The sequence below is a fragment of the Aspergillus melleus genome (assembly GCF_016097325.1).
Source record: "Aspergillus melleus strain CBS 546.65 chromosome Unknown contig4, whole genome shotgun sequence".
NCBI classification, from domain to species: Eukaryota; Fungi; Ascomycota; class Eurotiomycetes; order Eurotiales; family Aspergillaceae; genus Aspergillus; species Aspergillus melleus.
The window spans coordinates 504,620-520,309 of record NW_025763373.1 but is presented as its reverse complement, the minus strand read 5'-3'; the positions used below and the strand labels follow the sequence as shown (position 1 = coordinate 520,309).

The 15,690-nt window shown below is 51.7% G+C and overlaps 5 protein-coding genes across 5 annotated transcripts; all 5 read right to left on the bottom strand.

Moving 5' to 3' along the window:
* Window positions 1-1,021: 1,021 nt before the first annotated feature.
* LDX57_007113 (uncharacterized protein) lies at window positions 1,022-2,594 on the bottom strand (the record flags this gene model as incomplete). The annotated part of the gene is made up of 3 exons (XM_046088839.1): window positions 1,022-1,228; window positions 1,567-2,168; window positions 2,237-2,594. 3 exons carry the CDS (start codon window positions 2,592-2,594, stop codon window positions 1,022-1,024), a joined length of 1,167 nt encoding a protein of 388 aa, XP_045944809.1.
* Window positions 2,595-5,120: 2,526 nt separating this feature from the next.
* Window positions 5,121-7,253, bottom strand: atp25 (ATPase synthesis protein 25, mitochondrial; the record flags this gene model as incomplete). Its single annotated transcript, XM_046088838.1, has 1 exon — window positions 5,121-7,253. One exon carries the CDS (start codon window positions 7,251-7,253, stop codon window positions 5,121-5,123), a length of 2,133 nt encoding a protein of 710 aa, XP_045944808.1.
* Window positions 7,254-7,494: 241 nt separating this feature from the next.
* ESF2 (RNA-binding ATPase activator ESF2) lies at window positions 7,495-8,744 on the bottom strand. Its single transcript, XM_046088837.1, has one exon. It carries the CDS (start codon window positions 8,609-8,611, stop codon window positions 7,526-7,528), a length of 1,086 nt encoding a protein of 361 aa, XP_045944807.1. The 5' UTR covers window positions 8,612-8,744; the 3' UTR covers window positions 7,495-7,525.
* A 202-nt stretch (window positions 8,745-8,946) lies between these two features.
* Window positions 8,947-10,998, bottom strand: LEU5_2 (coenzyme A transporter). The gene is made up of 2 exons (XM_046088836.1): window positions 10,319-10,998; window positions 8,947-10,242 (listed from the first exon to the last, which is right to left on the bottom strand). Exons 1-2 carry the CDS (start codon window positions 10,631-10,633, stop codon window positions 9,244-9,246), a joined length of 1,314 nt encoding a protein of 437 aa, XP_045944806.1. The 5' UTR covers window positions 10,634-10,998; the 3' UTR covers window positions 8,947-9,243.
* Window positions 10,999-11,389: 391 nt separating this feature from the next.
* LDX57_007109 (DDT domain protein) lies at window positions 11,390-14,810 on the bottom strand (the record flags this gene model as incomplete). Its single annotated transcript, XM_046088835.1, has 7 exons — window positions 11,390-12,461; window positions 12,510-14,116; window positions 14,179-14,195; window positions 14,257-14,359; window positions 14,425-14,568; window positions 14,629-14,694; window positions 14,808-14,810. 7 exons carry the CDS (start codon window positions 14,808-14,810, stop codon window positions 11,390-11,392), a joined length of 3,012 nt encoding a protein of 1,003 aa, XP_045944805.1.
* Between the last annotated feature and the right edge of the window lie 880 nt (window positions 14,811-15,690).

Sequence of the window (15,690 nt, the reverse complement as noted above, 5' to 3'; positions counted from 1 at the left end):
GATCCTCACATTCACGAGATTCTGTTTCTCTTGCATTAAGATCGAAAAGGTGTCGCAGGTGAAGTCCTGGTCATCTTCTATCCCTTCGCAGGATACATCTTGTCAGTTCCTGGATTGACCAGATGCCCTTTGCAGTAATTTGCCGACTTTATCTCAGTACCGCTCTTGGGTTGTCTGCACTTTATGTTGGTACCTTGGTGCTCTTCGCATTGCCTGAACTCTCTTTCCTTCTTGCAGCCGCATGTGTAGGTTATGTACTCAATCGTGCACATCGCGATGACTAGATTGAATCGGATCAGGAAGCGGTTCGAACATGCAATGACTTTTGACGTACCTGGAACAGAATAGAGACTTGTTGGGTTAAACGAGGTAGGGGTCTTCTAAGACACGGTGAGCTGCTATTGTACATTTTTCGATCAGCTTCGGGTGTCGTGGCTGCACCATACTTTTTTCTGGCTAGTTACAGGGAAGGCGTACCGGCAGCCAAAGTGTGATTCAAAGTTCAAAGCAATGTAGTGCTAAGTTGGTGATGGTAGATTGTAACTAGTGATATGTTTATGGTGGTAGATGATATGGTTCTGTTCTGATGTTCTCCAGACAGAGACAGGGACAGAATAAGAAATGTAGGACATTCACTGCGCCCAGACCCTCCTCTTCACCGTATGCCGTCACATGACGAACGGTTATCCCTCACTTCCTGGAATCTCAATGTAAAGGTCTTCGAAGTAAGTAAAGAAAAGTCCCTTATCTTATCATCTACAACTGCAGGGGGGAGACTCCAGGGCAAGTAAAGGACTCACCAGCCAGAACAAAACAGGCAACTTGCGCAGGAAATCCTTTCCTCTAGTATAACTGACATCTAAACAGCGGATCTTTAGCGCAATCTCCCTATTCTGATCTACCTGTCTACGCCGTACGTATCTGACAACCTGAGCTCCATCGCCCAGCTTAGGGAGTCTGTCAGCGGTGACCCAGTTGTAGTTGCTCTGCCGCAGGCCTTCGTGTCAGAAAAGTATCTGTCTTACGCGATACGTTTTCGTGGGACGACGACAAGGGTGTCTATCTGCTCCAGGGGTTTCGCGGCCTGCACTGCCTTGATCAGCTCCGTCAGGACGTTATCTGTAACACGGATGATACACCGCGATATGTGGGCTTCCAGAGCCCCTCGCAATCGGGGACAGACCAGGTGCGATTGTGTAAGAACTGCGAGGAGATCGAGCAATGGGCGCTGCAGCGAACCGCATGCTTTAGGCATGAGGACTCGATGCCAGGGAGGATGATTGTTCTTTCCTGAGGGGTAGGTGTTCTGGTTCAACGAAGAGGATTCTGGCTGATATGTACTACTTTAAGAAAAGTGACTGATCCACGAAATGACATGACAATGACAAGTTGGCCATCTACAACCATGGCTACCTATATCACTCCCTTAAACCCAAAACCAATCTTCCACGCCCTGCTGGCAGCCATACTAACGAAGGAAACCAACAACAGTGCTCCACACCATGCAATAAGCCCAATCCAGCCGCCTCGTCCGTTCACAATCGCCCCTGCAATTGGATTACTCACTAGTACACCACATCCGACAACAGCTAACGTCATTCCCAGCCGGGCGCCGATCTTGCTCCTATCCGCCGATAGACTCACCACGCCCGCAGCCGGGAGTCCCATGAACGCACCGGCGCAAATCCCGTAGATAACGGAGTAGACGATGAGTCCGGGCGCGTTCTTGATTGCTATGAGGCAGAACGTGAGAACCGCGCCGATCAACGCGACCAGCGTTTGGACGTTGATCGAGCCGAATCGATCGGCGTAGAAGGGGAGGACCACGCGGCCGAAGAGGGAGCTCCCGTTGACGATGACGAGAAGATAGGTCCCTAAAATTGTCGATATGCTGCTTTCTTCGTGGGCGTAGAGCTCGATGTAGTAGAATACGATGTAGAAGCCCATGAATCCAAAAATCAGACCGAGATTGAACAGTAGGTAAAGTGCGTCCGTGAGCGTGGTCCGATCGAACAGGTTGTATCTCGTGGTCGGAGAAGATTTAGATTTCATCAAGCACAAGGGAAGGAGGGAGGTCCCCAAGACGATGAACGCGATGACTCGAGTGGCCCAGCCGAAGCCGATCCGGGGCTGGAGACGCGCGAAGATAATCGGGTATATCACGCCACCTAGATTAAGCCGTTAGAGATCAATAAAGGGTTACCTTGGGGACCTCTGCGCGCCATGCCAATCGCACTGCCCGCTGAGGATACGCCCATTGCAAGCGCAGTATTCCGGTGAAAGTACTGCGAGACAACCGCCGGGGCGGGCACGTAAAGGCAACCGAATCCGAGGCCCATTGTGAGGGCCTGTGCGAGAAAAACCTGCCAGTATTGAGAGCAGAGACTCGTCATGAACATTCCGAGAACCGCCAGTAGAGACCCGAGTATGAGTAAGGACCTTAGAAAGCCAGCGTCGACGATGGGTCCCACGAACGCGGACAGGATAAACATGAGAAACGCCTGAGTCGATCCAATCCAGGATATGTCGGAAGGAGATCTTGCATTGAGCAGATCGAGTTTGTAGAAGGTTTGAAACGCCCCAAAAGCATTCATGAGTCCCCTAACGATCAGGAACTTATTAGATATAGATGATGCTTTCCACTTCGATGGTGAGGATTTGAAGCCACTACCAAGTGTTGATATTCAAGCAAAAGGCTCCCAGGACCTGCAGCCAAGCGAAATAATCCTCGACAGGGCCAGATGTGGACGGAAGTTCGATATCGCCTTTTCGGATTCTTGTCTCATCTTTCTCCCCAGTGCTGCTAGGTTTGGTAGACACGGGCTGTGGTATTTCAGAATTGATTTGCTCCATTACCCAAAGTTGATATCACAATAACTGAAGGGATGGAAGGTTGCAGGGAAGAGGAAAAAAGGAGCAGACAGTCAGGAGAAAGCCGGTAGCCCAGTTTGATGGTGGCCCTTTGTTGTGCTTATGTTACACTACACCGGTTCTCACCTCCCTCAGACGAGGACTTACAACAACTTGAATCCTAATTAAACGTGTTGTGCTGCCCGTGCCTTTTTTTTCGATACGGCAAGTGGCAAAACAACAGTGATATTAATGATGATAAATCACTAATCGAACAAAGTGTCACTTTTATTCCCTCTTGTAGATGCAAAAGATTTGAAGTACCAGTATCATGTAGCTATAACTCGATTTTCAACGACTAAAAAGTCTCAGTTCTGACATTCTCTCAACAAGAACGGGGTGTGGAGTAAGCTTTCTGCTGACAGTCGTTCTTCGGGTCGTCTCTGTAGCATAAGAGAGATGAGCGACGCGAGGTTCTGCATATTTTCAGCACCGAAGTCACTAGGTAACCTATCGGTTAGATATCTAGTGAGTCCCTGGCCTTTCTGGCAATTAGAAGACAGTATCTGGTCTATAAGAGTTTCATGTTCTTCGTCAACTTCCTCCCGGGTCAGACCAAAGCTGTCCAGAGGAAACAATGGCTCATATGTTGCCAATTCGGATATCTTGTCGCGAAAGTTAGTGTGACTGGTCTTCAAGACAGAAATTCGAGCATACCAAGCAACCCATGGTCCATATATCAATGCTTGCATTCCAGGATTCACGGCGTATTAGCTCTGGTGCACGCAAGGCCATCGGTGTCACTGGCTGCTGATCACAATGTCGACTTCTTTGAGCTGAAAACATGTCAGTTGTTGTGGGTTCATAAGCCAGCAACAAGGATATATCACCTCCACCCAGATCCCCAATTCTAACCACGAGCGTGGAGAAAGGTGTATTGTCCAATTGGCCCCGGCGCCTCTGCGTAGGCATCAAGTATTTGGGAGCGCTGTCATCCTCTGTCACTCCATCCAGCCACTTGACAGGGCTGAAGTCCGGGGACTGTAGAATTCTCTCATGATGCGTAGTTTCAGCAACCGAAATCATACTATTTGCTGGTTGCAGGTCTAGGTTGGGTAAGCAGATGATTGCATAAATAATCGGTGGAGTGCTGACTTGCCGCAATGAACGATGCCTGACTTATGAAGAAAATCAAGACCCAGCAGAATTTGGCGAGAAACCGTTTTCACGTATCCTACTTGATGCGGGATTCCAGTTATTGTCATCCCTTCCCCATCGGATACCATAACCGGGAGAACAAGACACAGGTGATTCCCATTTGGCCCCTTATGATAGAAGTGATCAAGCAGTTCCATCACATGTGCTTTCCCAGGATGGCTCAAGTGAGAGTTGGACAGAGCAAGAAGCATTGAAAGCTCTTGGTTGTTTTCCGATGCGTCTGCCTTGAGTATCTTCAAAGCAGCTTGCTGATGTGCACTTGAAATGTAGGACTAGTCAGTATTTGATTCCGGTGCCAAAAGCCTCTGTCAGAGTAAAGATGCTTACAGTTTCGTGTCATTTGCAAGCCACACGGTTGAAAATTGGCCATATACTAGCTTTCCAATAATCTCGTATCGTTGATGAAACACATCATGAAGGTGTACTGGGTGATACCCTCCATGGCGATACTCTTCAACAGGCTCTACCACGTCATATATTCTTTCAAAGCGGCGCATTTTGCAACGAAACCTGTCGAGGTACCGGAAAGAAGGTCTTAAGGAGTAGAAGTAAATTCTCAAATTGGAATGTAATGGAAAGCATCTGGTGGTGGAGTGTAATGGAGTGCTCTGCCAGACAGAGAATAAGTGGGATTTGGTAGACCTCCCAATTCTTCAATCCTCCAGAAACAGTACTTGACGAGGGAAGGAGTCCACGGCGCCCAGATGCACGTATGCTGCCACATGACAGACGTTAGGCACAGTACTCTTCACTCCCTGAATTGCGTACATCTACAATAGAAAAAAAAGGAGATATACTTCCTTATATTGAATGACTTATTCCACTACTATTACTATTGTTTTACCACTTCCCGTGTCCGCTACTTATGAAGGCTGAGGACGTAGGCAGAATAACTAGCTTTTCAATGCATGCGTCTCAGGCGAAAGGAGCAATACCAATATCAGGCGCTTATCATACACGCAACACTTTAAGGAACATAGAGAACATATATACAAAGTCCATGTCCAGAATCTAGCATCCAACAAACAAACACAACCTATTCCCTCACCCCTTCAGTAGAAAAATTCTTGCTGAGCCTCACGTCTTTGATGGCACTCATTCCAAATGCGCACCATGGGCCTATTGAGCTGGTTCATAGAATTCTTTTTAACATCCGGGTCCGCCAGGAGGATGCACTCCAAGACAGATTCCCGAAGCTGCCCTTCCAGCTGAATAGGATACTTCTCTCGACTCATCATTGGGAACCACTCGGTTAGACATGATTCTGCGAGGACCGGGTCCCCGAGGCGCGCGTGCGCCTCGAACATCATCTCGTAGTCTTTTTGAGTGCGCGACTGATCATGGATCGGGAGCTGACGCCAGATCTTCCAGAAGCCGTCGTAGTCTTGTGCTTGGAAGCGGAGAGCCATGTGCAGGCGGGTTTCCGTGGCATCGAAAGGGAATTCAAAGGCGTCGATCATGCGGGAGACGCGGTATAGAGCGGAACTCGTGATTTTGTCTTGGTCAGAAAGCCTAGAGGTGGGTTCTTCTGCTTCCGCCTCTTTTTCAGTTTTCGTCTGCGGCTGGACCTGGTCGGGGATAATCATGGCGGCTTTGTAGATGATGTTGAACATCTTAAGGTTCATTAGGTTGGTGCCTTGCGTGCTCAGGTGTTCTAGCACATCCAAGGCCACTTCGATATCCTCGCGTGGTAACGTCATCTTGACTCCTCCTCCTTCGGCAGGCTCATCCGTGGGCTGACCGGCTAGCAGGGCCGACACAATCTCAAAACTGAGGTCGTCGGGGATGACACGGCCCAGGGCGGCATGGTACTCAAAGGTCTTGGCCAGGCCCAGCTTGCTGTATCCCGGGTGATGTCGGTAAATTGCGGTGCAGTACAGCTTTAATTTGGCAAATTCTTTTTCGTGCTCGAAGAACCGAGAGATATTACCATGAAACAATTGCAAGAAAGGTGTAGAGGAAGTATCGTCCGGACCCGTGCCCAGGTCTTTCTGGACTTGCTCGTCCGACAAGCCTGATAGATATTGAAGCAAAGCGTTTACAAGATCGCTCTCCTGAGAACTGGAATACCCGCGGACGGACGACCGAAAAGGTGAAAGAATGGGTGTGTTAGCGGTGCCCTGCATGGCCTGGCATGGGATCCGCGGACGGCCGCTGTGGATCTGTCTTCTCTGTCCGAACGGGGGCGTTACCGGGGTCCTGGTGGGATGTCCAAAATCGAGGTCAGAATGTGATGATGATGATGACGGTGATGGGTTTGTCGATGAGGAAGAACGAACCTCTTTAGGAGGAGAGGAGGGGTTGGCCTCGGCGTATTTCTTCTTCTCTCGCTCGGCTCGGTCCAAGGTCTTCTGCCACAGGCCTTCCAGATCGACTTCGGCTCTCTTCTCCTCGGTGAACATCTGGACCACGACGCGTGTGCCTCCCACGACGGTGCCGAATCCTTCGAAGTTCTGGGCTCCTGGTTCCGGGGCGGCGCTCTTCTCCACGACGCCGGCGTTGACGCAGATCCATCCCGTGGTGATGCCGTCGTCCTTCTCGTCGACCATGGTCCCCGATTGGCTTGCAATGCGGGCTCGACGGGCCTTCCGTCGTAGCTTGATCTTGAGTTCGTTTCGACCCAGCAGTCCGTCCGCGTATGGGGATAGCTTCCACTTGCTTCTCAGCCACCGGCAAAGGCGATCCGCCGAGACGTTCAAATGCTTCACGCTACGGGCGGTTCCGATAATCATAATGACATTGGCACCGAGGGGGGGAGGGGTCTCCAAAGGGCGCAGGTCTATCAGGTTCAAATTATCCAATCCAAGATCCTTGAAGACGTATTCCAGGAGGACGGGGAGGATTTCCGGGGATTGCTCTGGGAGATCCGGGAGTTGGTCTCGAGACGAAATCTGCGACTCGGAGACCGGTGATGCTTCCTGCAGATACCACGGGACATGCGGGGACGAACTGGTTGTCTCGTTTTCCAATGCCGCGTTGCTGGCTTCACTCAGTTCAGGAGTGGACGCAGGAGGGGTTTCAGGGGACTGTTTATTGTGCCAACGCGACACCGAGGCAAAATGCCGGCCATTGGCATTGTAGATCGATTGCGCAGGAAAAGCCCGGCGTGGTATAGAGGCGCCAGGAGTATATACTGAACGGAAAACCTCTGGGCGGCACCAGGGCCGTAAAACCACGCGATTCATGATACGATGAGTCTGGAGGACGAAGAAAGGTACTTGGGAAAAGAGGATTAATTCGCCTGCATCTTCGCCGCTTGGTTCTTCCACCAGTGACGTTTGACTGCAAATATTGCAAACTATGACTAAGCATGATCGGGCAAAAGAACAAACAGAGCAAACATGCTTGCTCTCTTAGTTACTCCGTAGCCATAACTAGCTCATACTTGATCCAAGTGATGTACATAATTGATTTGGTATATCCGTAACACACTGCGTAGAGCATAGAAAGACAAGGTCTAGAAAATCTGGCCCAGCACTTTCTTCGCGTCCTCCTCCAGCGGAACATTATTCTGTATCTTATCCCGGCCCAATTTAACCTCATTCTGCTTGAACAGCCTCCTGATTTTAGCATCCTCTCCCCGGCTCTTCTCACTCTCGACCCCCTCATCAGCCTGCTGCAGCATCCTCTTCTTCTTGTCCTCATTCTTCTTCTGCATCCCATCCAACACCTTGCCCTGCTCCACTCCTTCCAAGAACACCTGGTCCTCCTTGCGCGTCCGCGCATCCTCGATCCGCTGCCTGGCCTCCCTCTCCTTCCTCTCCCTCTGGATTTGATCCACCAGGTCATCCCACCGCAGCCCAGTGAGGTATTTCACGTTGAGGATATCATCATGGTACCAGCTGCCCTTGCGACCGCCGATAATCGACGCGTTCATTGTCTCCGCGCAGATCTTCGCCGTCTTCTTCGATGCAAACTCCACCCATCCGTCGGAGTAGGTTTTGCGCTTGTTGGAGCGGCGCCGCGGCGCAGACGCTGGTCTCACTTCGGGCGATAGGAATACTTTCGTGATGGGTCCGAAGCCGCGCGTCTCGAAGAGCGATTTCAGTGCGAATGGTTTCATGTACGGTGGGAGCGAGGAGAGGTAGACGACGCCCGGCTTCTTCTTCTTCTTTTCCTTCTTTTCTGGCTTGGTCTTGTCCGTGCTTGGTTTCTTGCTTTTCGATGCTTTGGTGCTCGTTTCGTCGTCGTCCGCTAACTCAAGATATTGATCACCGAGGTCGTCCTCTTCATTTTCCTCCTCGTCGTCATCATCTCCATCGCCGCGCTTCTTCGTCGTTGGCGTTTTCGTTGTTGTCTTCTTCTTTCCTTTCCCCTTCGTCTTCGCAGCGGACAATTTCTCGTCTTCATCTTCCGACGCCTCGTTTTCCGATCCGTCCGACTCGTCGTCTCCTAAGAGATCATGTGTCTGCTTCGTGCGTCTCCGTTTCGCATTCCCAATTTTGCTTTCCTCCGCGGCTTCGGAGTCATATCCGCGATCGTTGGCTTCGTCGTCGCTCGAGCCGCCGATGTCGAGGAATTCGTTGTATTTGCGGGTGGACATTTCCGGTGCCGAATGCGATGGAAGTGGCGATATGCCCTATTTTCAGGTGATTTTTTAGAGGCGTCTCTTTTCTGCGCCGAGACTGAGAATCAAATAAGGTGAGTAGGTAGTGAGGGATAGTGAGTTTGTTGGGGTTGGAAGTTAGATTCTCTCGGAGGTTTGTAAAAACGCCGCAACTTTTTTTTTCTGCGAGGTGGTCTGTGCGGGGTCCGTTTGCGCCAATCAGATGGACGGGATCTTACTATTGACGCAAAGATGGACAGTTTCCGGGTGCTAAGGATGTTGATGGATTTACAGGTTCAGCGAGAAGAGATGGTCTTTGAATGAGCTTAGTGTAGTATGATTCAATGCAGTATATCATTTCGTTTGACACGCAACAGACTTCAACTATGTACTTGTGTACCGCAATATCCTGGATCCCCTTAACACAGAGTAATATGGGTATGAACAATGTAAAAAACAAAAGGAAATTGTAAGACGCCAACGTCTTCAGAGCTCTATGTGAGATGAGCGAGGTGGGGGAGAAGGAGTACATAAAGGAACAGTAACCACGAGAGCAATCCCTGACAGCTTCCGCTTCAATGCAAAAAGGAATCGAGGTAGAGGTATGTATGGACCGAACAGATAGAAGATCAAATTCCAAGAGACCACTTCAGTCTCTCGTACACGAAAAATCCGGTCGCAGTCATCGGCATCACCTTAATGTAACCGATCGTCAGTCCAATGAAGAATCCACGGAATCCCCGCTCCAGGAAGATGGTGCGGGCGGTTTCGGCGATTCCGAGTCGATGGCCATCACCGACAACACCTCCGACTTGCATGCGCCTTCGGATCACCTCAAATGGATATGATGCGGTTTGCGAGAGCAGGCCGGCGATAGCTCCGGAGAATAGCTCGGCGGCAGCGGTCAATTGCGGCCGTCGTAAGGCTTTCTGTGTTTGCTGCTGAGCGGGAGAGAGGTCGGAATCGGGGATGGTGGTATAGTGAGAGACGGAGGGAAATCGGAGCCAGTCGCCGACGGTATCGTGCACGAGGAAGGAAATGCCGGCGTAGGGCAACATGCCCATCATAGTGGGTATGAATCCGCGGTAGAAGTTGGCGATACCCGAGCTGGGCACGACCTTATTCACGGACGAGGACACATTTTCGACCGTGGCTGCGGCGGTAGCGCCGGTCACTGACGACGCGGAGATTCCGCTCGACGTAGAGGGCGGCGAAACCCGTTCGCGGTAAATCTGACGGAAGACATCTCTCAAGGATGATCGCGAGGACTTTTTTGTCTCGAATGCTAATCGCACTCGGATGAGTTCTAAGGGGTATGTGAAAAACACCGATGTGATGCCTGCCAGACTGCCGGACAGGAGTCGGCGACCCGGAGTCTCTTTGTCGCGGGACGGAATGACCACCGCTCGAATCTGCTCATAGGCGAGGAATTTGATCGCTGCGTAGGGGAAAATGCGAAGAAGCGTGGCGGAATGGCCTTTATAGAGGCCTCGGCCGCCTTCGTGTCGTTTGATATCGCGAATTGCCGCCACCAGGCCCGTCCAGCTGCCGGTGTATTTGGCAAACTGCGGATTCGAGGCCTGAAAAAGAATCTTGACCCGGTCCAAGGGGGCCACCACCGTTTTGGCCTAACATATCCCAACCCGTCAGCATTTCGCCATGCCGAGACCACCGAAATGGTATAACAAATAATATTCAACTTACAGCACACCCCGCTAGACCCCCCGCTAACCCGCTCCTTGCGATGTATTCCAAGCTACGCTTGTTCGCCTGTCGACCATCCTGCTTGCTATGTGTGCTCTGAGCACGGTCGCCTTGAGTTGCTTGCGCTGTAGCCACCGCTGCATTCCTGTGGGTATCACTAGTCGTTGGCCCACGAACTGGTCCCGACTGTGCTACCTGTTCCATCTGAGCAGTCGGGTGCGGGACGGATTCCGCGGTCATATAATGGAAAGAATGGGAGCTGTGTGCGATCGAGCAAGACTCTTTATGCGCATAGTCTGAAAGGGTAGCAGACATAAAAGCAAGGCGAGGCAAAAAGCCTGGTTCGGTCACGCGGGCTACCGGAGATTCGGGGCCATGGATATTACCCCTACAGTTGCACGTTCAGACCACTCCGACTGTCTGTATCAAGCTGAAGTAAAAATGGGTTCAAGGCGCGAGATTGTGGGGAAATAATCGCGGGGAAAGTAGAGGGCAGAAACTGGAGCGAGTCGAAGAATCGGCAATATGGACGAGGAAAAAGGCGAGCGGCGATGATGGCATCGCAGAAGTCGGCGGAAGAACGGGCGGCAGGTTACCGTCCTGACATGCCGATACAAGCCGCCGACGCCAAGTGACCCGGGGACATACCGTCACGATACGGGCGCGGTATTCGGGTGGCGGGTCACGGGTGGCCAACGGCGCTCGGCAGTTTGGTCAGCAGTCACATGTTCTCGCTTTACATCGGATATGCATCTGCAGCCTGAGTATACAAAAACAACAAATATCCATTCGAACTCCCTCTATAACCAAAATGCCGGTTGCCAACTGTAAGATGTTGTATGTATAGGTGTGTGTATATATAGAGGGGCTGTATCGAATTCCAAACTTTCATGGTCTCATCGCTCATGCAACCCAAGAAAGACCCTTTTCTTTTCAAATATCAAGAACAAACAATAATTGCGACCACCTCCCAAGTGTTGCCCTTCCATCCCGGGATCACTGACATATACAAGGACCGTAGAACGCCAGTAAATTTGAATAGACAAACAGATGCGACAGACGCCGGCGCATCTAGAAATTGTACCGCGTGCCTTGCCTCGTGAGCGGCTTGCCTTGTCGATTCGTCGCCTTGATCTCCTTCGGTTCATCGGTGGTCCGCTTCGCTCGCTTGGCCGGCCGAGATGCATCCACATGGAGATGTCCATTTTCCGATAGCGCCGTCATGTTGTGCCATTTGAGGCAACGATGCTGGTTGTCGCCCGCGTATGTTTTGGTTCTCGTGGTCATCCGCTTGGCTGGCGCCTCCTCGGACTCGGCCCTCTCTGCGGTTTGCGCCAAATACTCCTTGCGGCGGTTCATAGACTTCGCGATGTGGTCCCGCTGCAGCAGCAGCTCCTTGCGCAATTTCACCTCGCGGTTTCCTCGCGTATCCAGCCAGTCGATGAGTTTCTCTAGCGCTTCCGGTTCGTCATAAAAGCCCCATTCGTCGGCATTTGCAAGTCGAGTAGAGCCTTCTTCGGCCTTCCTGCGCTCCGCGGGCGTGGTCTGGAAATCCTTCTGGTATTGCTTCTTCTGCTCATCGGTTACGTCGATGAAGCCCACGCGCTCCATCTCGTCAGGCCCTTGGACCCATAGGCGACCGTTGGCGTATGCGGCCTCGGCCGTTGAGCTGTTGGGCATTCCGCCATAAGGCATCGCATTTCGCTCAAACCACCAGTACCGATTGCAGAAGCGGTCCTTGCCGAGACATCTTGTACGTGGGCAGTCGGCTTCCCTCAGGTCGTTGTCAACCACATCGATCTTTTCTTCCAGCTTGGCGACTTGCGCTTTCTGGTCTTCGATCTTTTTAAGCACTCGCTGGTACTGCTTGGAGCCCTTTGGCTGCTTGGCCAATTGCTCCTTTCTCTCGCGTTCCTCTTCCTGCTTTCTCTTCCGTTCTAGAATTCTGTCCATGCCACCCCGCAATGACCGTTGTTTAGGTCCGTCGTCCTCGTCCGTATCCATGCCTTGGTCAGACTCTCCATCAACCCCAGTCATCTTGGAATCTTCCAATGCCTCCAATTCGGGTGCTGGGGTGGGTGACTTCTCGGGTTCGGGCTGGAGGGCTTTGCGTTCTTGGTGTAATCGACGAAGTTCTTCGAGACTATCGTGGGGTTAGCTAAATCAATAGGCAACATGCCATGACACTTACGCTGCTTTGCGAGACTTTTGGTACTCGATCTTCTCTTTGCGAAACTCTGTCATCTGGTTGCTGCACTCCTCCAAGTAGTTGCGAATGGCTCTGGTTTCCAGACTGAGCATGCAGATGATTTGAAGAGCCTGGATGCGCAGGTTGACGTCGAGGGTAGAGTACTGTTGCTGGACCGTCTCCTGGGTGGGCTCGACATCAAGGGGTGCCAGATGCTTGAGAATGTCGTTACAAACTTTTTCCATGCGAGGGCGCATGGACAGCCGGTGCAAAAGTCCCGCCATGACCAACTCCCATCCACCATTTCGGAAGTCGCGTTTGCGGAGACGGTCAATCCAAGAGTACTCTGCGAAAAGCTCGGCGGCACGGTGCACTTGAGCTTCTACCGAGTTTGACCGACTGCCGTTCGCTTGCGATTTCAGATTTAGCGCTTCAGCCTTGGCCAAGCTACTGCGAGTGGTCATCCTGGTAACAACCGGTTCAGGAGTGGCGTCCTCTTCTTCCTCATCTCCTTCTTCGTCCTCGGCGTCAGAGCCTTCCGAGTCTTCGTCGGGAAGATCGGGAAGGGAGATCTGCACGGCACCCTCGTCATCTTTCTCGGCGTTTACCAGCTTCTTCAGCACGGCACAATGCGTTTCGACGAACAGTTCGCAGTCCACGTCATCCGAAGTAAATCGCATTGCCTGGAAGAAATCATCAAAAGTAAAAGAATCCAGCTGGAAGACTTCGCAATACACGTTGAGCGTGTTCCAGGTCTCGAGAAGCAACCCCACCGACTTCATCTCGAGCTCGTCATACAGAAGATCGCCGTCATCCTCAACCTCGTCGGTTTCATCGATGTTAACAAACTCCAGGGGCGGCCGCTGCTTCTTCTTCTCGCGATCTGGTGCGATATCGAGATCCTCGATGGGGTACTTGATCGGCGGCGGAGACGGTGGTCTAGGGGACTCGGCTTTGACGACCACGGCGGTCGCAGCTTGTGGCTTCTTTTCGGCCTCCTGGGATTTCGACGAACGGGAGGCACCGGCGGGCTTGTTGCTGACGACGAAAGTTGGGTTGCCGTTGAGAGAGCGCTGGTATTCGAGGAACTGTGCTTCCTTTGAGCGGGCCATGTCGTTGGGCGAAGGCTTTGATTTTGGGGCCTTTACCGCTGGTTTCAATTCAGGCAGCTGCTGCGAGGCGAAGAATCCGAAAAATCCATCCTGATCTGCCTTCTTCATGGCCTTCTTCTCAGCGACCTTAGCTCCATACTGTAAGTGCTTCGGTACTTCGGTTGTTATTCTATATTCTTCGGCGATGGAGGATTTCACAAGCCAGGGAGCACCGCTCCAGGACTCCCGCGTCACGTTGTTCTTGATGAAGGCACGCAACATTTGCTTGGTAAAGGTTTTGCGGTCTCGGGTGATGTGCTCTTGGTCTAGAAGCGCCTCTTCGTTCGGACGGTCAAGGACCTTCACGAGGTATGTCGCGTACGCCGGAGTTTTAACCGTCCCATCGTTATTTAGCTGTTCCGCAAAATTTGCCTTGTCGCGGATGATGCCGTGGAGACGCGTATTATCGTCCAGCAGTATCAGAACGGGTTCTCCGGGGTAGAAATCTTGCTTGAATTCCTGCGCTTGTTCAGTTGCGTCCTAAAAGCCGATGACAGTGATTAATTAACGATGTTACTCACTTCGAAGACCTCGTCCACTGTGAAAATGAACGTTAGTCTCAGGTACCACTTTAAATCATTTGAAAAGTTTATACGCACCAAGATTATCGACCCGCGACACTGTGGAGAATTGTATTCTGCGCAGGATAGGCTCCTTCAGAGCATCGGGGAAAGCGCTGTTAACTTCCTTCGATTCCTCCGTCTGATGATTCCAGTATAAGCAAAAAATTGACCTGCGCGATTGAGGAAGTCTGGGTTGTCGCATACCTCGCTTCTGAGTGCCTCGAAGAAAGTCAATCCTGAATGACCAGTGATTTCGCATATGAATCGTCGTTGCTTGTAAAAGTCCATCCGCTGCAGGTAGGGTTCATAATTCGTGAAGACCTCGTTGGTCTCCGGAATGACCCAGACCTATACGACGCTTGGTCAGTAGGTTATCTTTGCCGTCGTCTTCGAACAAATTGTACGTGCCTCGGAGCTGTCATCTTCGATAACTGGTCGCGGAAGGTACTGGACGGGTTTCCGCTTGAACAACACCTAGGTCAAAGATGTCAGTTCCCGATTGCGCTTTTTGCCAGCAGGTGTTCCATAATGATTTCGTCCATGACTCTGGGTTTGATCCAGACGCTCATGAGAGTTTCAAAACGTACCATAGTCCTCCACGAAATGCAACACGCGCCTATTTAGTATAAACCAACCAAGATGTTCACCATGGATGATCTGTAGTCGCAGTGGATAGTCAGCACAAAGCCCATTGGTACAAAGAGGCGAATGGGCAGATCAAAGAAAAAACAAAGAAGTGAAACAAATTGAAGGTCAAAGAAAGACCGCATAGAACGGAGTCCGTTGCGGGATTGGGGAACGAGCAGATCGTGAGTGCGCAGGACGAAGCTCGGGACAACACGGGCACAAGAGCTTTCAGAAGGTATCCAACATCGGTGTCGTCCTGGAGCAGGGAAGACTGCGCGGCATAATGCATCGGGAGCTTCGGCGAGTCGACTTACGGGAGCAAACGCGTGTCTAATCGCGTGAGGTACCAACTGCGCGGGCAAAGGGTGGGCACGACACGAGAAGGCAGGTTCGGAGGAGCGTGTCGGACTCGAGAGGAGTGGAACCCGAGGTGCGGAAATGTATATCCCCAAAATCGGAGTAGCGTGCGGGGAGACGAAGTTGAGAGGGGATGGGGGAGAGGGGAGTGGGAGGAAGACGCGCGGGTATAGACGACGGAGGGAGGAAGGAATGGGAGAGAAGGAAAGAAAAAGCGAAGGGGAGGAAGCAGAAGAGAAAGGAGAAGCGGTCGCCGCACAAGACGACGGCAGAACCGGGTCCCATGAGGATCATTGCGGCAAGTGGTGGGAGGCCGCCGAGGCACCGCGTCGCCTGATTGGTCGCGACGAGGAGAACGACGTTCGGGCGGACTCTGGCTGCCGCTAAGCCCCATCGGGACGCTTCGCCCTCGACTAAACGTCCCGAAGCAACTCCCTCCTCCCCGTCTGCTTTCCCCCATCTTGCTGAGTCCGTCCCTTCTGCCCG

Excerpts from the sequence above, each read along its gene's own strand:
- ESF2 (XM_046088837.1), bottom strand. The coding sequence starts at position 8,611 with ATGTCCACCCGCAAATACAACGAATTCCTCGACATCGGCGGCTCGAGC.
- LEU5_2 (XM_046088836.1), bottom strand. The coding sequence starts at position 10,633 with ATGTCTGCTACCCTTTCAGACTATGCGCATAAAGAGTCTTGCTCGATC. Across the intron at positions 10,243-10,318 it reads GGGGTCTAGCGGGGTGTGCT|GCCAAAACGGTGGTGGCCCC; the intron begins GTAAGTTGAATA and ends GGGATATGTTAG.